The sequence below is a fragment of the Tachyglossus aculeatus genome, chromosome 16 (genome assembly GCF_015852505.1).
Source record: "Tachyglossus aculeatus isolate mTacAcu1 chromosome 16, mTacAcu1.pri, whole genome shotgun sequence".
Lineage (NCBI taxonomy): Eukaryota > Metazoa > Chordata > Mammalia > Monotremata > Tachyglossidae > Tachyglossus > Tachyglossus aculeatus.
The window spans coordinates 2,130,220-2,153,087 of NC_052081.1; the positions used below are offsets into that span (position 1 = coordinate 2,130,220).

General features: G+C 57.8%; 1 protein-coding gene across 1 annotated transcript in view; it reads left to right on the forward strand.

The window, feature by feature from the left end:
• The window catches only part of GSK3B (glycogen synthase kinase 3 beta), an 89,179-nt gene that overhangs the window by 59,768 nt on the left and 6,543 nt on the right, over nucleotides 1–22,868 (forward strand). The window contains 5 exon segments of the mRNA XM_038758006.1: nucleotides 2,406–2,516; nucleotides 3,188–3,318; nucleotides 5,354–5,460; nucleotides 11,720–11,817; nucleotides 16,492–16,587. Coding sequence (XP_038613934.1) covers nucleotides 2,406–2,516; nucleotides 3,188–3,318; nucleotides 5,354–5,460; nucleotides 11,720–11,817; nucleotides 16,492–16,587 — 543 coding nt within the window.

A 22,868-nucleotide genomic window follows, 5' to 3' on the forward strand; every position in this document is an offset into this window, starting at 1 on the left:
CGTGGGACAACCTGATCACCTTGTAACCTCCCCAGCGCATAGAACAGTGCTTTGCATGTAGTAAGCGCTTAATAAATGCCATCATTGCTATTATTATTATTACTGTGTGCAGAGCAGTGTACTAAGCGCTTGGAAAGTACAATTTGGCTACAGATAGAGACAAGTCTAGAAGGGGGAGACAGAAAACAAAACAAGTAGGCGTCAATACCATCAAAATAGACAACATGACCTTTAGACTCCCAGGCACTTTCCACTATGCCTCGCTGCTCCTATGACCTTGGGCAAGTCACTTAACTTCTCTGTGCCTCAGTTTCTCAGTGGTAAAATGGGGATGAAGGACCTGGTCTCCCTCCCATGTAGATTTCCCCCCCACCGCGCTCCTTTTAGACTGTGAGCCCACTGTTGGGTAGGGACCGTCTCTATATGTTGCCAACTTGTACTTCCCAAGCGCTTAGTACAGTGCTCCGCACACAGTAAGCGCTCAATAAATGCAATTGATGATGATGATGACCATGCCCACCCCCGAACTTTCTCACCGGGAGTGGGGGTGATGGTCCCCGGCGAATGGGTAGGGGCCCGTCAGAGATGCTCAAACCCAGACGGGTTCCAGGAGGCGTTAAGACAGCCCCTTCCTCCCCCTCCCCTGGGGTTCTGGCCCCTTGTGGGCTACCTTCTGCGATGTGGTAATGATAATAATAATAATAATGACATTTATTAAGCGCTTACTATGTGCAAAACACTGTTCTAAGCACTGGGGTAGATACAAGGTCATCAGGTTGTCCGACGGGGGGCTCACAGCCTTCATCCCCATTTTACAGATGAGGGAACTGAGGCCCAGAGAAGTGAAGTGACTTACCCAGAGTCACCCAGCTGATAAGGGGCGGGGCCGGGATTGGAACCCACGGCTTCCGACTCCCAAGCCCGTGATCTTTCCGCTAAGCCGCGCTGCTTCTCCAGCTACCCTCCATGGGCAGAGTCAGTCGGCCACCCTACTGTATTTGAGCGCTTACTGTGTGCAGAGCAGTGTACTGAGCGCTTGGCAGAGTAGAATACAATATAACAGACACATTCCCCGCCCCCAACGAACTTACAGTCTGCGGGGGAGAGAAACATGAATAGAAATAAATGACGGATACGGACACGAGTGTTCGGGGGCTGGGAGAGGGGATGAATAAAGGGAGCAAGTCGGGTGGCCGGGGCATCGTCCAGCGGCTTTTTGGTGGCTCCGTGGGGAGCCGGGGTGGTGCCCAGCGGGAGGGCAGTGGTCATCACTGGGGCCACGTTGTCCCTCCCGGCGTCCTTTTGGGTCCATGGCCGTGCAGGAGGGCAGGGATGCTGCACCTTCCCAGTCTGCCGCGCCCCACCTGCCCTGCAGTTGCCCCCACGTCGGGCAGCCACCGGTCTCTGGGTACCGCGGTGGGCACCGTTACCTTCCCGCATCCCCCGGACCCCGGGCCGGATTCAGCCTCCTGAGCGCTCCAGTGGACGTGTCAGCTTGTCCGCTCCTCAAGCCGGGTCTCACTTAAATTCCAGGTTTCGTTTTAACCTCGGCTTCCCATTTTCCACTCCCGGCAAACGTTTCTGGGCTACCATTCCCCCCCGGGGGGTCAAGCGGCCTTCTCGGGTTTAGGAGACCCCAGCGGAGATCACCCTGAGGCGGCCTCGGATCCAAATCTGTGGAGGCGCGGACGTCTGGGGGCTGGAGGTTGAGGCTCCCTCCCAGACCGGACGGGCAGGAATCGGCCCTCTGTGCTGATTGCCCAACAGAGCGATAGTGACCATGATGATGATGATTGTGATATCTAAGTGGTCGCTGGGTGCCGAGCACCATCCTAGCCTCCTCTGGTTAAAAACGCTCCCTCTCCCACCAGTCTAGCGGAGAGGGAGAACGGGTATCGCATCCCCCTTTTATAGATGAGGAAACTGAGGCCCGGAGAAGTCGAGGTCATCAAGCAGACAGGTGGCAGATCTGGGATTCGAACCCAGGTCTTCCAACTCCCAGGCCCGGGCTCTTTCCACTAGGCCACGCCGTTTCTCTGGAAACTGGAAAATCCAGGTCCTTGATACGGAGGGGAGTGGGAGGCAAGAAGAGCCTATTTAACTTGCATCCTAACGAGTGAACCTTCCCTGCGTTTGGGTCATTCCTGCTGACGACAGGGGAGAGGGTGGGAACGCCCTTCAGTCCGACTGGGCGGGAATCGGGCGCTTCACCAAACCGTCTCCAATCCCTTCTGGCCGTAAAAATGTCAAGAACAACTCAGCAAGTCTCTTCGTGTCTTTTGTGGCTTAACCCTAATTTTAAAAAAAGGGGAGGCGTGGGGTGTGGAGCATGTTAAATGAGGTCAAACAGTGAGCGGGAAGAGATGTGGGCGAGTTCCGACGTGGGTTTCTCCGTTCCCTTCCAGAAAGACGAGGTGTATCTGAACCTGGTGCTGGACTATGTTCCCGAAACCGTATACAGGGTCGCCAGGCACTACAGTCGGGCCAAACAGACGCTCCCCGTCATCTACGTCAAGGTAGGTGGGGGGTACCCTCGGCGGGGGGAGGGAAAGCGGGAGAGGCCGAGGGGGGCGTGGGGAGCCCCCCAACCGGCGGCCGAGAACCGCTGCGGGTGACCTCGGGATGGAAGGAGGCCGGGATGGTCGGTCAGACGGGCCTCATCTCTCTTAGAGAGCCCACTCCAGGCTAGCGGAGGGTGATGCCCTTCTCCTCCCGAGAGCGTACGGGCTTTTCCATATCGGGCGTCGGGCAGATTTGGGGTCCGGAGTGAAGCCCCCCTGTAATCCGAGCCGTGTTCTCAGCGCCCGGGCACCCTGCCCTTCCCACCCCCCACCCCGGCAGCAGGAGCCCACAGTGACCAGGCTGGTCAGGCCCCGTGCCCGGCCAGGACGGCTGAGGAGATGGGGGTGTTCGGAGGCGGCCACGTTCCCTCCAAGACTCGCGATTCCAGAGCTTCGCGAGGAACTCAATTCCGAATCCGAAATGTGTCCGTGGCTCCCTCTGGTTCCCGGGGAAGAAAGATAAAGGGGAACAGTGCCGCCTGCCTTCAGGTGCCTTTCCCGGAGAGATGGGAGAGTCGAGCCTATTGAGTGGAAGGGGACGCGTTTTTTCAAAGAACCCACGATCTGGGGCTTCTGGGAATTTGCATTCAGCGGGGGCTCCCCTTTTTCTGTTGTGTTCATTCCAGTTGTACATGTATCAGCTGTTTCGAAGTTTAGCCTATATCCATTCCTTTGGAATCTGCCATCGGGATATTAAACCACAGAACCTCTTGCTGGACCCAGATACGGCCGTCCTAAAGCTCTGTGACTTCGGAAGGTGAGTGACTGAGTCGCCCCCGCTCCCATCACGCGAGCCCCAAAGAGCTCAGGTCATCCCCATGTGAACGGGAAGCACGGGGTAGGGAGGCGGGGGGGGAACCCTTCCTTCCATCCAGCATCCTCTCACTCGCCCCCTTTATCTGAGACCTTGAAGCGGGCTCACGTCTCAGTCAGTCGTATTTATTGAGCACTTACCGTGTGTGGAGCACACCTGGGAGAGGACGGTCTAAACGACACATTTTCCACCCACAACGAGCTCACAGTCTCTTCTGGGCGCGGGACTCCCGGGGCGGGGAAGGAGCCAGAGACACCAGGGCTCTTCTCCGAGGCCATCGGGGCACCTTTAGCGGAGAAGTGTGTTCGGGCCTGTAGCAGCCGGCCGACAGTCTGGAAGAAGTCTGGGAGGCGGAGAGCGGGAGTCCCCACGGACCCAAGGCGCTTGCCGGCTGTTGGATCTCGCTGTCGCTTCTTTCCCGCCGGCTGGCCCTTTTGAGTCCAGCGACCGGCTGCCTGGGGAAACGAGGGCCGGATAACCGGACCGCCCCTCGTCTGGGTCTCCGAGGCCCGCCGGCACACGAGACCCGTGCTCAGAGCTAGCGGAAGGAAGCCAGGGCCCTGGGTGTCAGTGGGTTAAGAGAGTGGGTGAGCAAGAAGAGAGAACCGGAGAACCTCAGCCCCGTGATCAAAGCACCCTGTGCCCCAGCCCCGGGAGGGATGCCGAGGTGATTGACGCCTCAGGGTGGGCCATCTGGCCCCCGACGAGGCCTGCAGGCGGGCCTGCCCGGGCAGGGACCGGGAGAATGGAAAATCCCCAAATTCTGTGCCCTCGGGTCAAGCCCGGGGCCCATGGCGTGAACTCGGGGCCGGGGGATCGATTTCATGACGGACAGCCGTGTCCAGACGGGGGTAGGGCTCCGCGCGGGCCGAGGTCCCTCACGGGAAGAGACACGGTACCTGTGAAACCCCAGCCCTCCAAGTGAGCTCAGGAAACCCAGTCCCCTTCCCGCCCCCACCTGCCTCTCCCTCCCTTTTGAATCCGAAATGGCAAGAGCTCCCTGACCCTCAGATAAAGCAGCAAGGATGACTATGGCTTTCAATCTTCCCTTCCCCTCCCGCTGAAGCATTTTTGACTAACTCGAGAGGGTGATCGTAGCCCCTTTCCATTTAGCGTAGATAATGGCATCTGCCTGCCATTAGTTAATAGCCAAAGGATCCTCTGTGTCGAGAAGAAGTTGAGAGCTCCATAAAAAAGCCCTTCCATCCAAACCTTCCGTTAGCGGTCCGTAGTTACACGGACCCCGGCTTGGATGACGCTGTGCTTTGTGTCGCTGTTGGGGCCGGCGTTTTGGGCTCCTGGGAAGTATGTCTGCAGCCGCCACTCCGCTTGCACCAAGCCATTTGTCCTACCGATCCCTTCACCGCCTTCTAGCCGGGACACGGATCGGGTGGGAAGGGCTGAAGGGAGCTTGCGATTACCAATAATGATCGTGATATCTGTCAAACGCTCTCTGTGAGCGCCAAGCACCGTAGTAAATGCCGGGGTCAGTATAAGGTAATCAGGCCGGATGTAGTCCCCGTCCCACACTGGGCTCACGCTCTAAGTCGGAGCGAGAGCTGGTAATGCATTGCCATTTAACGGATGAAGGGAACCAAAATTCGAACCCAGGTTCTCCGACACCCGGTTGCTCTCCGCCTGGCCGCTGCGCTGCTTCAGTTGAACAGGGTGCTCTTATTCGTTCATTCAGTCGTATTTATTGGGCGCTTACTGGGTGCAGAGCACTGTAGAAAGCGCTTGGCACTAAAGGGCAGCTGAGATTAGAGCCCCAGAGTGATTATGCCAGCCCGATTCTACCCAGACCGGCCCTGGCGGATGTCTTCTGGCCCAAAAACCCGCGCGCGGCCTTCCCCCGGTGTCTGTCTGTTTGGGGGTGCCCTCCTTCCCCGGGGTCCCAGGGCTCGCCGCCTCCTCCTCTCCCACCCCCAGTGCCGGCAGGGCTAACGGGACGGGATCCGCGTTGTGTCTTCTCTCCTAGTGCAAAGCAACTGGTCCGAGGAGAACCCAACGTCTCGTATATCTGCTCTCGGTACTACAGAGCCCCAGAGTTGATCTTTGGAGCCACGGACTACACTTCTAGCATAGGTAAGGCCCTTCCGCCCCGCCCTTCTTCCCTTCCCCGCTCCGCCAGGCGCGGAACCTGCCCCCTTCCCACCCGGGAAGCAGCTTCCGCTGGGCCCAGGCGGGGAACGTCGGCCCGAGCCCGGTCTCTGACCCCACAGCCGGAGGCGGGTGGGCAGGAGAACGGGTTACGTGACTGTGCACTCTCTGCCGGGTCGTTTGGGAAGCTCCCGGAAGCACGGCTTCCCCTCGAAGAAGCAGCGTGGCTCAGTGGAAAGAGCCCGGACTTGGGTTCTAATCCCGGCTCCGCCACTCGTCAGCTGTGTGACTTCGGGCAAGTCACCTAACTTCTCTGGGCCTCGGTTCCTTCATCTGGAAAATGGGGATTAAAACTGTGGGACAGCCTGATCACCTTGTATCCCCTCCAGCGCTTAGAACAGTGCTTTGCACATAGTAAGCGCTTAACAAATGCCATCATCATTATTATTATTATTATTATTATCCATCGATCTTCCGGCCGGGGAAAGGAAATCGCTCCCGTGTCGGCTCACATGAAGGGAATCTCCAGAGCTTATATTCCCCAAGGCCACAGGCAGTCCTTTTAACTGGGAGAGCCTTGGGAATCCGGTCTCGCGGCCGGTCACGGGAGGAGGGCACTGGGTTCGGATCTACAGCTGGGATGGTGCTCCAGGCCGGCCAGCCGTCCCGGCCTCTGGCCCACCGGGCCCCGGGGTGGCGGCCAAGTCCCGGCGTCACAACTCCCGCCCCTTCCTGCCGGGTCAACTCCAAGAAAAGACCTGTACTACAAAGCGCTTAGTACAGTGCTTTGCGCACAGTAAGCACTCAATACGACCGAATGAAAGAACAGTCGTGGTATTCGCTAAGAGCTTCCTGTATGCCAAGCATTGTACTAAGCTCTGGGGTAGATATGAGATAATCATCAGTGGTCAGCTGTGTGACTTTGGGCAAGTCACTTCACTTCTCTGGGCCTCAGTTACCTCATCTGTAAAATGGGGATTAAGACTGAGCGCCTCCCGTGGGGCAACCTGATCACCTTGTAACCTCCCCAGCGCTTAGAAAAGTGCTTTGCACGTAGTAAGTGCTTAATAAATGCCATCATCATTATTATTATTATTATTATTATTATAATCGGGGCCCGTATGGGGCTTGCAGTCTAAGTGGGAGGGAGAACGGGGATCGAATCCCCATTTTGCAGATGAGGAAACTGAGGCCCGGGGAAATGAAGCGACTTGCAGACTTGAGAAGCAGCGTGGCTCGGTGGAAAGAGCCCGGGCTTTGGAGTCAGAGGTCATGGGTTCAAATCCTGACTGCCAGTTGTCAGCTGTGTGACTTTGGGCAAGTCACTTCTCTGGGCCTCAGTGACCTTATCTGGAAAATGGGGATTAAGACTGTGAGCCTACCGTGGGACAATCTGATCACCTTGTAACCTCTCCAGTGCTTACAGCAGTGCTTTGCACAGAGTAAGCGCTTAATAAATGCCATCATTATAAGTCACCTAACTTCTCCGTGCCTCAGCTCATCTGTAAATGGGGATTAAAACTGTGAGCCCCACGTGGGACAACCTGATCACCTTGTATCCCCTCCAGCGCTTAAAACAGTGCTTTGCACATAGTAAGCGCTTAACAAATGCCGTCATTATTACTATTCTGCTGTATTTATTGAGCGCTTACTGTGTGCCGAGCCCTGAACTAAGCCCTTGGGGGAGGACAACATAACAATAAATAGACACGCTTCTCGCCCGCAACGAGCTTACGGTCTAGAGAGGGGAAGCGGAGCGCCCTGTGGGATCCAGGATACGTGGGGTATTTATGGTATTTATTGAGCGCTCACTGCGTGCAGGAGACTGTACTAACTGCTCGGGAGAGTCCAATAGAACAGAGTTCCCTGCCCACAAGGCGTTTTCGGTCCGGGGGGGATTCTCCAACTTGGAGCCTGCAGCAGCCCAGGAGACGCTTGCCCTTTCCACCTTTTTCACGGCACCCAAAGATCTCGGATTGACCCCGGCGCTCCGTAGAGCGCTCGGCCCATAGTGAGCGCTTAACAGATGCCCCACGCGAGGCAGCCAGCCCCGGCACGGCCGGTAAAGGATCCAGCATTTGGGTGCCGAAGGGCCGGGAAGCGGCCGCTGCCTCCGCTCGCCGCTCCCGTGAATGGAGGAAGTCATTCACTCGTTTCACCGAGGTCTCGGAGCGGTTATTTTGAGCTGCCGCCGTGGGCGGCGGCGACGGGTTCGTGGGGAGGAGGGAGCCGAGCTCTCGTCAATTAAAAGATGTGAGAAGAGAAGGCTCCCCGCGTCCCTCAGCCTGCCGGCTGTCGGGGAGGAGGCGGGCAATCGCCGACCCGGATTCCCCCCACTTCCGAGCCGCGTTTCTCCCGGGGCCGCCCAGGGAGGCGGTGACCGTGGGGATTAATCGCTCCGGGCGGCACCAGGGACAAGGTCCCAGGCCCGAGAGTCAGGAGACCCGGGTTCTAGGCTGGGCTCGGGCAAGTCACTCATCCCCACTGGGTCCCCTTTTCCTCCTCGGGAAATTGGGCGCGTGACGGTAATAATGATAATCGCGGTCATTATTAAGCGCTAACTCCGTGGCCAGCGCTGTATTAAGTTTTGGGGTAGGAGGAGCAGCGTGGCTCAGTGGAAAAGAGCCCGGGCTTTGGAGTCGGAGGTCGTGGGTTCAAACCCCGGCTCCCCCAATTGTCAGCTGGGTGACGTTGGGCAAGTCACTTCACTTCTCTGGGCCTCAGTGACCTCATCTGGAAAATGGGGGTGAAGACTGTGAGCCCCCCGTGGGACAACCTGATCACCTTGTAACCTCCACGGCACTTAAAACAGTGCTTTGCACGTAGTAAGCACTTAACAAATACCATCATTATTATTATTATTATTATTACTGTAGGCAGAGCACCATACCGAGCGCCTGGGAGAGTAGCAGACGCGTTCCCCGCCCACAACGAGTTTGTAGTCTAGAGGGGGAGGTGGCTTTGGAACTGATTTTCTGCCTCATTCATTCATTGCCGTATTTATTGAGCGCTTACTGTGTGCAGAGCACTGCACTAAGCGCTTGGGAAGTACAATAATAATAATAATAATGATGGCATTTATTAAGCGCTTACTATGTGCGAAGCACTGTTCTAAGGCTGGGGAGGTTACAAGGTGATGAGGTTGTCCTGCATGGAGCTCCCAGTCTTCATCGCCGTTTTCCAGATGAGGGAACTGAGGCCCAGAGAAGTGAAGTGGCTTGCCCACAGTCACCCAGCTGACAAGTGGCGGAGCCGGGATTTGAACCCATGACCTCCGACTCCAAAGCCCAAGCTCTTTCCACTGAGCCACGCTGCTTCTCCAAGGTGGCAACATACAGAGACGGTCCCTACCCAACAATGGGCTCGCAGTCTAGAAGGCTCTTTCGGGGCCTCTCAGAGCCCTGAGACAGATAATGGCTGGGCCGGTGGGGTCCTGCCCCCCGTCCTAGGTGGTTCAAGCGCTTAGTACAGTGCTGTACACACAGTAAGCACTCGATAAATGCGATTGGGTGAAAGACGATCGAATGAATGGGAACCCCCGGGCTTTCAGACACGCCATCACCGTATTTTCCCCGCACACTATAGGCACTCAGCAAGTTTCCGTGGCGGGTGGAGGGAAAGCAGTCTGCCGCCCGCTTGCTGCTCTTGTTTCAATCCTGTTGGTTCCCCTGAATTTGGGCGTAAGTTTTGTTTTTCATAAGCGTGGTCTTAGCAGCGATCGCGTGCCATCCTTTTAGACTGAGCCCACTGTTGGGTAGGGACTGTCTCTATATGTTGCCAACTTGTACTTCCCAAGTGCTTAGTACAGTGCTCTGCACACAGTAAGCACTCAATAAATATGATTGATTGATTGATCCTCCCAGCATCCCCGACGGGCAGGACGAGGGAGGCCGGGTTGCCCTGTTGTACCGATGAGGGAACAAAGGCCCAGAGAGGTTGAGCGACTTGCCGAGGCCGCCCGGCAGGCCCGTGGGGAAGGGGGAGATCTGGGACTAGTGCTTATTTTTATTTATGGAGTGCTTACTAATAATAATAATGTCATTTACTAAGCGCTTACTATGTGCAAAGCACTGTTCTAAGTGCTGGGGAGGTCACAAGGTGATCAGGTTGTCCCACGGGGGCTCACAGTCTTCATCCCCATTTTTCCAGATGAGGTAACTGAGGTGCAGAGAAGTGAAGTGACTTGCCCAAAGTCACACAGCCGACAAGCAGCGGAGCTGGGATTTGAACCCGTGACCTCTGACTCCAAAGCCCGGGCTCTGTCCACTGAGCCACGCTGCTTACTGTGTACAGAGTGGTGTACTAAGAGCTGGGGAGAGTACAGGGTAACGATAAAATGGACACATTCCCTGCACACGGTCTAGAGGACTTCCCACGATCCAAGCCCGCTCCCCCTCAGCCGGTTTTCTGGCCACTTTGTGGCCCGTTGGAATGGGCAGGAAAGCGAGGAGGCTCTGCCGCTCGTCTCCCCGCGAGAGCGGCTTCGGTCCAAATAGATGGAGAAGAAGCCTGAGTCGCCGTTGGCTAAAGTGAGGGGTCTTCATTGAATCTGGGGGGGCCACAGGAGAGGTGGTTACCCCTCAACTGGCTTGTCCCTCGGTGCCCCAGGCTGGGTGGGGCAACCTCCCTGACATCTTTTTGTTCTCTCACTCGTGGTCTCTTTCTCTCTCTGTCTCTCTCCCTGTGCCACTTACTGGCCGGAGGCAGCCTATTGCCTGGACGCCTGGTTTCTGAGGGGCCTTGGGGACCCCCGAGAGGGGCCGGGCTGCCCGTGTTTAGGGCAACCCAGCCTCGGGGCCATCTGTCCCCAGGACTGAGGCTGCGTGGGACCCCCTTCCCTCCCCTGGCACGGCCTATCCTACTGGCACTGGGCCGCGGGGAATGCCGGAGGCGGATGTCCCTCCAGGGCAGGGGCAGGGGGCTCCTGCTGCTGAAGTTCCTGTCTGGGATGAAATGGGAAAGAATAGAGGGGGCATCTGCAGCGACAAGAGCCCGCCCGCCCCCGGTTCTCCGTTGCCCAAACAAATGCTCTTCGTCTGTGTGCTTTTAAATGACCACGTCTCGTTTCCTCCAGCCCTTTGGAAAATGATGGCATCGCCGGCTAATTAGGGACTCTCCGATCTAAGTCAGATGTCCCGAATGACTCGGGACCGAATTGCGCTTTGAAAGGGATTGGGGGCCGGTGTGGGTGTCGCCAAAGACTGTGGGTTGCATCTCCCCCGGGGCAGCGACTCTTAGTTGGAACGCCTGCCCAGGGCTCCTTGTCGGGCGGTGGTACGTTTACCCGCGGTTGGGCGGAGAGACCGTATGAGAAGCAGCATGGCTCAGTGGAAAGAGCTCCAGCCTGGAAGTCCGGAAACCCGGGTTCCCACCCCGGCTCTGCCACCTTCCCGCCGCGTGACCGTGACGAGGTCGCTTCACTGCTCTGGGCCTCAGTTTCCTTATCTGTAAAAATGGGGCTAAGCTAACTATTCCCCCTCTCCCCTTAGACAGCGAGCCCCGTGTGAGGCTCACTGTCTCTAGGCCTTCCCAGACTGAGCCCCCTCCTTCCTCTCCCCATCCCCCCGCCTTACCTCCTTCCCCTCCCCACAGCACCTGTATATATGTTTGTACATTTTTACTACTCTATTTTACTTGTACATATTTATTCTATTTATTTTATTTGGTTTATATGGTGTTTTTTTTGTTGTCCGTCTCCCCCTTCTAGACTGTGAGCCCGCTGTTGGGTAGGGACCGTCTCTATATGTTGCCAACTTGTACTTCCCAAGCGCTTAGTCCAGTGCTCTGCACACAGTAAGCGCTCAATAAATACGATTGAATGAATGAATGAATGAGACACGGATCGGGCCTGACGTAATTAACTGGTATATCCCAGGCTCTCAGCCCAGTGTTGGGCACAGAGTAAACGTTCGACAATCCGTGGGGTGGCCCAACTTTCTTCCCGTCCCCTCCCCTTGATGTTCCCCAGGATTTTCTACCTGCTTTTGGCAGGCTGGAGGGTGGGGGTTCAGGAGACCTGGGCTCCAGTGGGGGATTGGGGCAGTCGTCTGGACGAGCAGACACAATGACCCAAGGATGCCCTCTCCCCGGACGGGGCTGCCAATAGATCTGTGGGGTTCGGGATGCTGGGAAATTAAGCGGAGCCCCCGGACACCTGGGCCGTCTGGAGACGCCCGGGAAGAGGACATTTCCCCATCCCACAGTGAGTAGCTGTTAACGGACACTGTTTTTTCTCTCTCTTCAGATGTCTGGTCAGCAGGCTGTGTATTGGCGGAGCTGTTGCTAGGACAACCGATCTTTCCAGGGGACAGTGGTGTGGATCAGTTGGTGGAAATAATCAAGGTATGCGCCTCCCCCTCCCCTGCCGTTTTTCAAGGGGGAGGGGAGAGCGGAGGAAGCAGATTCTCCCGTCAGTATCGTCGAATGGTTCCGAATGGATTCCGAGGGGCACCGGCCTGCCCGCTGACTCCGCCAGCCTGTACGGGAAAGCCTGGTGATCTTCGAAAGTTTAGACAGCTCATCCCGACCGGCGTGGCCCATTTTTTTCCGATAATCGGGTCTCCTCCTTCCCCCGCCCCGTCCCCCCGGTTTAGGCGGACCAGTCTCCAAGTGGGTAACCCGATTGCCCCAGTGGTGTCATCTCGCCGATCTTAGCCCGGGTGGTAATCAACTCTCTGGTCTCTGCCTGGATGGTATCATTCTCTGGTCTTAGTTGAGTGGTAGTCTCTGCTTCCGACCAAAGTCTTTAATCACGCTCCCCCATGGCCAGCCGGCCGCCCCTCGGCTTCCTGTGGGGGACGTTCTGAGGTGAGGGTCTTCCGGAGACACTGGGGGAAAGAGCGAGGGGGTTTCCGTCTCGGGTTGGCAAGGCTGGCCACCTGTCCATTTAGTCTTTCCAACCTGTGCCCTTTCTCCCCGAGACTGTGAGCCCACTGTTGGGTAGGGACTGTCTCTATATGTTGCCAATTTGTACTTCCCAAGCGCTTAGTACAGTGCTCTGCACATAGTAAGCGCTCAGTAAATACGATTGATGATGATGAGAAGCTCGAGGAATGAACCAAGAACTTGAAATAAATATTTTCAGTTACCTCGTTAAAACCGAACCGCTGAACAACGTGAGAACTCCCCCTCCCCAACTAAGGGCTGGCGGGGAGGGTAATAGCGAGCGTAGGCCCCGCCAGCCGGAGCCGGGCAGCAGAGTTGGCACTGAGAGGATTCTCGGGGAGCAGCCGGCCTCTTGGCCGTCCCCCCGCCACCCTCTCCCTGCCCGATTTCGGCGTGGACACAGACTGAAATGCCACCCATCGGGCTGCCGCCGCCTCCTCTGGTTCTCCCAGGCCGAGAACCGTGTTCAAGGATTCGGTTTCTACTCCTAGCATGCCCAGCCTTGCGCCCGACAGGTCGAGGTCAACTTTTCCTCTTTTAAAAACGGCCAATTCTGTAGGCCCACCGAAGACGGTTCTTTCCTGGGGTGAAGAGGGGAAGAGACGGACCCGGAAAGGGCGGAAGCTCAGCCCAGGCCTTCCTGCCTGGTGACGCGGGAATCAGTGGAGGATTTCTGGATGCGGGGCTGTGTACTAAGCGCCTGGGAATTACAAAGGCGAGGGGCTTCCTCTGGAAGGGGGAAGTGTGTAGTGCCAGGAGCCTTGGAAGTTGAAATTCAAGCACTCTGTACCTCCCCCGGCGTGGGGCGGAAAGAATTCCCTGTCTGCCGTAAGAAGAAATAAGGACCTGGGCTCCTTGAGTCAAGGGCTGGCACCTGAGGAGCTGAGACAAGGTGACAGCCCACCTCTCATGACCCTCCTGCTCTACCCCTGGCATGGCAATCTCCGGTTCCTGGACAAAACCGGCATTTGGCGCCCACCCCATCCACTGGTCTCGTCTGTTCGAGTCATTGTTTCTCCCAGTTCTGGATCGGAGGAGTTGATTTCATCACCGTGAAACCGGCGGCCCCTGTTTGCCCTCCAGGAAACCCCCGTTTATGGTGTAATCGGCGCTCCACCCTGCCCTTGCCCTTGGTGGGGGCCGGCGGACTGGTCAGACAGCTCGAGGACACACGTGCTTCGCCCCCCGCCCCCGCCTACGCTCGGGCCCTCCCGCCACTGAGGAAGAAGGCCCGTCTTTGTCGTCCAGTGGGTGAACGAACTCGAGCAGCCTGGCTCCCCAGGGCGGGCGGCCACGGATGAGGAGTTGGATCAGCCGAGCGTCCGGTCCGCCGTCTGCTGAGTCGCTCGCCGGCGGGTAGCCCTGCTCAAGGTGACTCCGACGCGGAGAGGTTCGGCTATTCGTGTCCACTCGCCCAGCCCGGAAAGGAGTTGAGGCCGGCGGGGAGGCAGACCACGAGCCTCTCCTGCCAGGCTGCTGCCCTTTTAGGCGCTTCCCGGCCCCCCAGCCCCCCCGGCTCACTGGGGTTGGGGGGAGTCACATCAAGTACAGAGCCCAGCAGCCGCCCCGGCTGCGGGGACTGAAGACCAGCCTCCCCCGGGGAGGGTCCGTGCGGCCGCCCTCCCTCCGAGATGGTCAACCCTTCCAGGATGACGAGGCTGTTGTCCGGTTTCCTCCGGCCCAGAAAAATCTCACCGAGTCGACCACGAGGGCGGGAGAGGGCTGCCTCCCAAGGGAGCACTGGATGACTTTTCTGGGAGGAAGAGGGGGCAGTCACCGGTTTGGCTCGGAAGGATCGTCGTCCCGGAATTTTCGATGGAAAGGGCGGCCTTCCCCGGCGAGCTCCCCCGCCTCCCACACTCCAGAGTGTCCCCCGGATGAGGAGGGGGAGGAACGCGGCCCCTTCAGCCACTAGGACTAGGGAACTTTCAGCTCGCTTTTATCAGTGCCGCTCTTGGGCCGGAGCTTCGGAATGGAGACGCGAAAAACCCCCGGCCCCCAGTAAGCCTCGGAGGAAGCAGCCGGCCGGAAATCCAGTTCCTTCTGGCCTCCGAAGCCCGGGGTGGCGGCGGCTCGGGGTCGGGGGAAAGGGCGGAGATGAAACAGTGCCCGCGATTCGTCCCCGAGTCTGGGTGGCCGGACTTCGGTTCACGGGAAGGTCTGGGAGAGATCTTGTCTCTTTTGGAGTCAGACAAGGGGCCTGTGAACAGGAAATGGGAAAACTTCCAGACCGTCCCTTTAGGGAGCTAGGGGGAAGGCAGCGGCTAAGGTGGGGACATTCCCCCAAGGCCCCGTCTGCCTTGTCCGTCCCCCCCACCCCACGACTGTCCCACTATGGCCCATCCACGTCCCTGGTTGTCCGTGGTGGCAGTTGGGTGGGCGTGGATTCAGGGGCCAAGCCTGGTTGCCTTTGGAATACTTTTGGAGCCTCCCTGTCCGAATCAGAGAGATGAATTCGGAGAAAGCGGAATAGCTGGGGCGGGCCCTTCCCCCCTCCCGCCCCGGCCCCGCTCATGGCCACGGGTCTGCCGCCTCTTGGGCCACGGCCACGGAGAAAGGTAAAGAGAGGGAGTTCAGCTCATCTGGAATCTCGCTGGAGAGCTTTCCCGTGGTCCCCTTCCTCGGGCGATTCCCTGGCTGGGCCCTCCCCGGCCCGGCTTAATAACGGTGCCATTTATTAAGCGCTTACGATGCGCTAAGCACTGTTCTGAGCACTGGGGTAGATACAAGGTAGTTTCACGGGGGGCTCACAGTCTTAATCCCCATTTTCCCCCTTTTCCCCCTTTTCTCCCCCTTTTAGACTGTTTTCCCCCTTTTAGACTGTGAGCCCACTGTTGTGTAGGGACTGTCTCTATGTGTTGCCAATTTGTACTTCCCAAGCGCTTAGTACAGTGCTCTGCACATAGTAAGCGCTCAATAAATATGATTGATGATGATGATGATGATTTTCCAGATGAGGGAACTGAGGCCCAGGGAAGTGAAGTGACTTGGCCAGAGTCCCACAGCTGACAAGTGGCGCAGCTGGGATTAGAACTCACATCCCAAGCCCATTCTCTTGCCACTAGGCCATCCTGCCCCCCAAGACAGCCGGTTGCCCTCTTTGGGGACTCTCTTGGGGCCTTGGATGGGGCACGGTCCGGCAGAAAGGAGGCAGAGCTGGGAGCTGGGAGATTCGGGTTCCGATCCGGGCTCCGCCAGGCGGGCCCGCTCTTAACCTGGAGAAGCAGCGTGGCTCAGTGGAAAGAGCCCGGGCTTGGGAGTCAGCGGTCATGGGTTCTAATCCCGGCTCCGCCACATGTCTGCTGTGTGACCTTGGGCAAGTCACTTCACTTCTCTGGGCCTCCGTTTCCTCGTCTGTAAAATGGGAATCAAGACTGTGAGCCCCAGGTGGGACAACCTAATAACCTTGTATCTAGCCCAGCGCTTAGAACAGTGCTTGGCACATAGTAAGTACTTAACAAATGCCATTATTATTATTACTCATTCATTCAGTCAGTCGTATTGAGCACTTACTGTGTGCAGAGCACTGTACTAAGCACTTGGGAAGTACAAGATGGCAACATATAACATTATTGTTGTTATTATTATCAACATCCCCCTAGGCCATGTTGGCAAGGTGACGGGCTCCTCTCCCCTCCTCCCCCGCAACCTTGAGAGCCACCGAGGCGAACCGAGGCCCCGGAGAAGTCTTCTGTCATAATCGCCGTGGTGCTCAAGGCCTGCGGAACTCACGCTAGAACCCGCAAGCCCAGAGAAGCTTCCTGTTGCCATTTTCTCCGATCCAGAGAACCCGTTGTATATTCCCAGGCCAGGATTCGGCCTCCGGAATGCCGCCCGGTGGGAACACCAAGGCCCTCAATGACGGTTAGGCCGAAAAACATCTATTGGGAAGTCTCAAGACAGGCATAGCCGGGTTCGGGAAGCTCAGAAAATTCCTGATGGTCAGCTTCCAGAGGACGGGGGTGGCGTCTGCTACCTCCGTTCGGACTCTCCCAAGTGCCCGATACCGTGCTTCGTATCCGGTTGGCCCACGGGCAGTGTTACTCCTTGTGGGACGGCACTTTTCTTGTCGGCCTTTTTTTTCTTGTTGATCTCCCGGCCTGGTCACCAGTTTCTGTGTTTCTGGTTCAGGTCCTGGGGACGCCAACAAGGGAACAAATCAGAGAGATGAATCCAAACTACACTGAATTCAAATTCCCTCAGATCAAGGCCCATCCGTGGACTAAGGTGAGGCTAACGCATCGGCGGGGCCGGTTCGCATCGGAGGGGGCGGGCGGAAAGGCTTCTCAGCGGCAGCGGCTCACCCCCGAAAGGGGCACCGCTTCCGGAGCCGGGGTGGCCGGAGACCCCCTGGCCGGGCCCGAGGGGGCCGGCCACCCCAGCTTTAAGGAACCGGGAACGTTGGCGCTTCTGGCGTCGGTGGCACGGGCGCGTCTCCTTGGTCTTGTTCCAGGGTGCGTGGGCCGGGGTCGGCATCTGGAAAGTCACGAGAGTAGGCATCCGGGGAGACCCCGGGGGAGAGTGCCAGGGTGAGGGCCCTCTCCTCCCAGCCCCGTGGTCCGAACGAGGCCCCGGGATAAATGGCCGTCACGTGACCGGGGCGGATCCGGTTGGTCCCGCCAGGCCAACCGGGCGGTGACCCTCTGGCTCTGCATGGGGGTCGCTCGGCTCCTACTACCAAAGGAGACCAAAAGTATTCTCCCCCTAGGGACCCCGGTCTCACCGGGTGGCTTTGGACTACCCCACCTGGGCTTAGGTTTCCCTCCTTTGGGTTCCTGCTCTCCTCGGGGGCCTCTGGCGGGGGAAGGCTCACCAGTGACACCCCCTTCCCCCCACCCCGGAATCCCCCAATCCGGGAAAGCAGATCGGAACGCTTTACGTAGCTCGGGTATCGGCCGATCGGGAAGCGGCGACTCGGACGTGAGGCTAGAAGGCCGCACTGTAGCTCGGGAGGGGCTTCCGGGGAGCATAGAGAGAAAGGAGGCTATGGGGGCGCCTGCAGGGTCGGGGCTTTCTCCCGCTGGGGCCGCTTGAGTCGAAGGAATTTCCTCTCATTTTAGCTCCATTTCCATAAACTTACTTTATGTGGGCAGAAAAAGAAACCCATCTCTCACTGATCCTCGGTGTCACCGGAGGGGTCACACTGGTGTCCCTTGGTGGACCGGAGACCCCGGCTCTGTCTTTCTCGAATCCCGAGCCGGGTCCTGCTGGAAATGATCCATGGAGCGGGGCGGGCCGGCCAGTGGTGGGGATTCTCCTAGCCCGGCCTCTTCCTTGGGACCGCCGACCCAGTGCCCGCTCGGGTCCGGCCGGACTCCAAGCACCTTTCAATGGTTCTGGGGTGGAGCCGCGGGTGGCCGGGGGCAGAGCCGCCCCGTGGAAGGTGGGGTGCTGAGCATCCTGGCTTGGGGGGACCCGGCCCCGCTTCCAGCCGGGCCAGCGTTCGGGGCCGGTCAGGGGGAGGGATGGCTGAGGCCCCGGGGGTCCGGTTGGGAGTTTGCGGGGCTGGGGGCCTCCCTCCAGCATGGTTTCCCGGGAATCCCCCACGGACACCCCCGACTCCACATCCCAGGTCTCCGCTCTTGGCCCCGGAACAGGAAGCAGCCTTTGGCAGTGGGCAAAGGGCCCAGGGGGCCGGCAGGCAATGGCCACTTTCTAGCCAGAGCCGCACTGAGAATCGGGCAGTAGTCCCAGAAAGTGGTGTTATTTGAGCCTTGAGTCAGAGGAGGATTATCGTCTGGTGCTCGGGGCCTCCTTGAACTGGACGGGCACTGGGATTCGAGCCGCTTGGGGACGCCGGGCCGTGCCAGCTTCTGCCCGTCGGCTGCCACCTTGGGTTGGTCTGATGCCGGTGGAAGCCACAGCTACGGCTGGCCTGCCCCGGTTAGCTTGGAGGCCACAGGACCGTCAGCGTCTCCCCCACTGGAGGAGCCCCGGGACCACCCAGGCAGGGGGGGCCGGACGGTTGGCCGGCGGAAATCAGATCGGACCGCTCCCTGCCGCCGGCCGAAGGGCCGGAACTTAGGGCTTGACGTTTCTTCGCTCCCCCGTGATGGGCGCCTAAGAATTTCCAGAGCTGGGTGGCGTGGTGGCCGCGGGACCCCTGGTTGTCCCTCCCACCCTCAGTCGTGTCCCCGACAAAGCCCCCTAGCCAGGACCCACCGTTCATTCATTCATTCAATCGTGTGAATGTGTGCAGAGCACTGTACTAAGCGCTTGGGAAGTACAAGTTGGCAACATATAGAGACGGTCCCTACCCAACAGCGGGCTCAGTAGCCAGCGGCTCCTCGGGCCCCCCCCGACAGCCGTGCGACCGGTGGGTCTGGTGCTCCCGAATTGGCGTGTGCGTGAGCATGCGTGCACGTTTGCGTGTGCACTGCTGAGAACCACCTTCCTCTCCTCCTCCTTCCCAGCACACGTCAGGATGCCCGGCCCAAGTTTTTTTATTACGAGCCTTGTTCGTATTGCGTTCCTTCGCATTCGAAGAAAACACCGCCCACGGTGAAATTCACCTCTGGGGGAGGCTGAGAAGGCCCAAGGCGGGACGTCTGCGGTCCCGACCGCATTGTCCTGAGCGGTCCCCTCACCCCACCAAAAAAGCATCCTCTTGTTTTGAAAGTTCTTAGTGCGGAACAGGGCTGCCGTCCCCCGCCCGGAGTCTGCGCTGACCGGCTGGTTTCCGGGCGGTTCTTTGCGGACGGGACCAAAGTCCACCAGCCCACGGGGCTCCGGGCGGGGAAGGAACTGGGGGTGAGGGTGAGGCGGCGACAGAAGGCTTCCCCACCTAGACCGGTGTAATGTCCGCTTCTGTTTGTCTCTGGGCCCTGCTCCTGCACCTGGGGCTGGGGCCGGGCCGCCCATCATGCAGGAAACGGGGGATGGGAGACCGAGGTCCACCAGCCTGCAGCTGGGCTACGAACCGAGCACGGGGTGAGGGCCGCCGGCACCCGGAGGGAAGACCCTTCATCATAGCAACAGATGGCATCGATTAGGCGCCTACTCTGTCCGAACCCCGGGGTTGAGATGAGAGAATCGGATGGGACACCGTCCTTGGCCTCTTGGGGCTCACAGAAGGGGAGGGAGAGAGTGGGGATCTTCTCCCCACTGGACAGAGGAGGAAACTGAGGCCCCCAGGGGTTGAGTGACTGGCCTGAGGTCACACGGCAGGCTGGGGGCGAAGCCGGGGCTAGACTGAGTAAGTCTGGCAAGCGGGCCGGGACGAGATCGCCTCTTAAATCCGAGATGCCTGTTCATCGGACTTCCGGCATTTTGATCCAGCCTGCTTAGGTCCAGATTCTGAGGGCGTGCTAAAAAACTGTTCTTTAAAGAAGAGTTGGCCAAAACAGAAATATCCCGTATTACTCACGGACACGATGTGTACAACCATCAGCTTGGCAAGCCCAATTTTACCCAAGACTAGCTTCCTTTCCTGAGAGAGAGAGAGAGTAAATGGTGGAAGAAATGTCTGTCTCTTTCTCCCTGTCTCTGTCTCTCTTTCCCATCTCTGCCTTTCTCCCTCTGTCTCTTATTCTCTCGGTCTCTCGCTCCCTGTCTGTCTCTCTCTTTCCCCTCTTCTCTCACTGAAAATTGTGACCGGCCTCTTGCTAGTGGCAGAGAGATCCCCCCCCCCTTTCCTTGGCAAGTGCAAACTTCAAGAAGTAGCCCAGAGGCCCTGTCCTTAGGTCCACTCTAAGAAGTGAAATCTCGCCAGGGAGACCCGGCAGCGGTGGGCTTCGAGATTCAGTGTTTGGCGACCCATCTGGCCTCTGGGACAACAGTAGTGATAATTGTGGTATTTGATAAGCGCTTACTATGCGCCAAGCACCATAAGAAGCGCTGAGATGAGACTAGTCAGGTCCCACGTGGGGCTCGTGGTTTAAGTAGGAGGGAGAACGGGTGTTGACTCCCCAATTTCTAGGTGAGGGAACTGAGGCATAGAGAATAATAATAATGATGATGGCATTTAGTAAGCATTTACTGTGTGCAAAGCACTGTTCTAAGCGCCGGGGAGGTTACAAGGTGATGAGGTTGTCCCACGGGGGGCTCCCAGTCTTCATCCCCATTTTCCAAATTAATTAATTCAGTCGTATTTATTGAGTGTTTGTGTGCAGAGCACTGTACTAAGCGCTTGGGAAGTCCAAGTTCATTCAGTCGTATTTATTGAGCGCTTACTGTGTGCAGAGCACTGTACTAAGCGCTTGGGAAGTCCAAGTTGGCAACATCTAGAGACGGTCCCTACCCAACAGCGGGCTCACAGTCTAGAAGGGGGAGACAGGTGACAGAACAAAACATATTAACAGAATAAAATAAATAGAATAAATATGTACAAATAAAATAGAGTAATAAATACGTACATATATATAGGTGCTGTGGGTCACTGAGGGCCAGAGAAGTGAAGTGACTTGCCCAAAGTCACCCAGCTGACAATTGGTGGAGCCGGGATTTAAACCCATGACCTCTGACTCCAAAGCCCAGGCTCTTTCCATGGAGCCACGCTGTAGAGAAGTAAAGTGACTTGCCCAAGGTCACCCAGCAAGCAAGTAGCGGAGCCGGGAGTAGAACCCAGATCCTCTCATCATCATCATCATCATCATCATCAATCGTATTTATTGAGCGCTTACTATGTGCAGAGCACTGTACTAAGCGCTTGGGAAGTACAGATTGGCAACATATAGAGACAGTCCCTACCCAACAGTGGGCTCACAGTCTAAAAGGGGGAGACAGAGAACAAAACCAAACATACTAACAAAATAAAATAAATAGGATAGATATGTACAAGTAAAATAAATAAATAAATAAATAGAGTAATAAATATGTATTATCCCCTCTCCCTCCCAGGCCTGGCTGCTTCTCTAAGGGGGCTCCCCTTCTAAACAGAAATATTTCCGTTGGTGCTGGGGCCGGTACCGGGCTTCCAGTCACGGTCTACCAGGGTCTTCCCTCACAGCGGGACGGGGGTGCGGCGTGGGCGAGGGGAGGGTCACAGTTCAACTTGTATTTCCCAAGCGCTTAGTACAGTGCTCTGCACACCGTAAGCGCTCAATAAATCCGACTGAATGAATGAATGAACCAAAAGGGGCCCCCAGGGAGGGGAGGCTGGGGGGCAGCTTGGTGTTTTACTTTCGTAAAGCTTTCTGTGCGCTTCCTCGGTTGTGCCCGTTTGGTTCCGGGAGAGAATGGTTCAGCGGGCTCGCTGTTGTCGGGAGGTCGGCCCTTCCGTCCGGTGGCCAGCGAGCCGGGAAGAGAAGTCCTGGAGGCCCACAGTCAGTGCTTTAGCCCACCCCGACTCCATCCCGGGGGGGTCCACTGGCCTCCGCCCCCCCCACGGGAACCGCTTGCCACCTCCGGGCATCCAGTCAGCTCCTGGGGGCCGAGGCCGAGCTCCCTTGGGCAGCGGGGACCCCCGGGCCCATTTCCCTTGGGCAGCGGGGACCCCCAGGCCCATTTCCCTTGGGCTGCTGGAGGCGGCCGGAGAGATTGCCCAGAGTGGCCAGCTGACCACGGCCCCGACCTAACGAAGTAGCCGTGGGCAGAGGACGGTCCTTTCCAAAGGGGGGCTCGGAGTCCCGTGATCGGGCGGGCATCGAGCCCACCCCCGGGGGGGGACCCCCATCCGTCTCCCTCCGGACGGTCCCCGCACAGGTGAGGTGGGCCCGGAACCCGCTCCAAATTCATGTCAGTGTTCTGCTTGGTTTGGTTTTATTTTATTTTATTTTCCTTTCTCGTTCTGCCCTTTAATTTATCGATTTGACCCATTAGTTGATTTAGTTCGGCTTTTCTTCCCGTCTTTTTTTTTTTTCCTTTCCTTTTCTTTTCCCCCTTTCTTTGTTGTTGGTTTTTTTTTATATCTTTTTCGGAAGGGGATTTTTGTGGCCTCGCTGCCCTCTTGGCCCCGGGCCCGTTGGATCCGCACCCTGGGGACGAGGCGGCCCCCCACCTCCCGCCAGAGCCATTCTCGAGCCCCCCATCCTCCTGCTGGGGTTTCGGGTGGGCCCCCGCCCCGCTGCGTCTCCCGCCAGGGAAAGAGACCGCTCACTCCCACCGAGTGCCGATTTTTGTCCGCTTTTTTTCTCCCCCTTCCAAAAGACGCAATTCTCCCACCAGAGAGGACGGTAAAGGAAACGGGGTCGGTCCCGTTGGGCCGGACGCAGCCGGGCCCCCACCTCGCCTCACTCGGTCCCCTCTTCCTTCCCGCCTACCGGGGGTCACTTCTGGTGGGGGAACCGGGCAGAACTGGGCGGCGGTCAAGCCGCAGTGCCCCGGGCCGAAGGATTTTTTAGCGGGCGACTCCATAACGGACAGAAAGTTCTCAGATTTTTCTTTTTTCTTTTTTCCCCCCTCCCTCCCCAAGTCCCGTGTGCGAGGGTCCGGGGGCGGGGGGCGGGGGGAGCCCCAGTTTAGAGACGAGGCGGTCCACCCCCGCGCTCCCGAGGTGACCCGGGTCCGGTTCCTGAAGAGTCCTAAAGAGATGATAACGTCAGCACAAACAGTCCGTTGGCGGGGAAGGT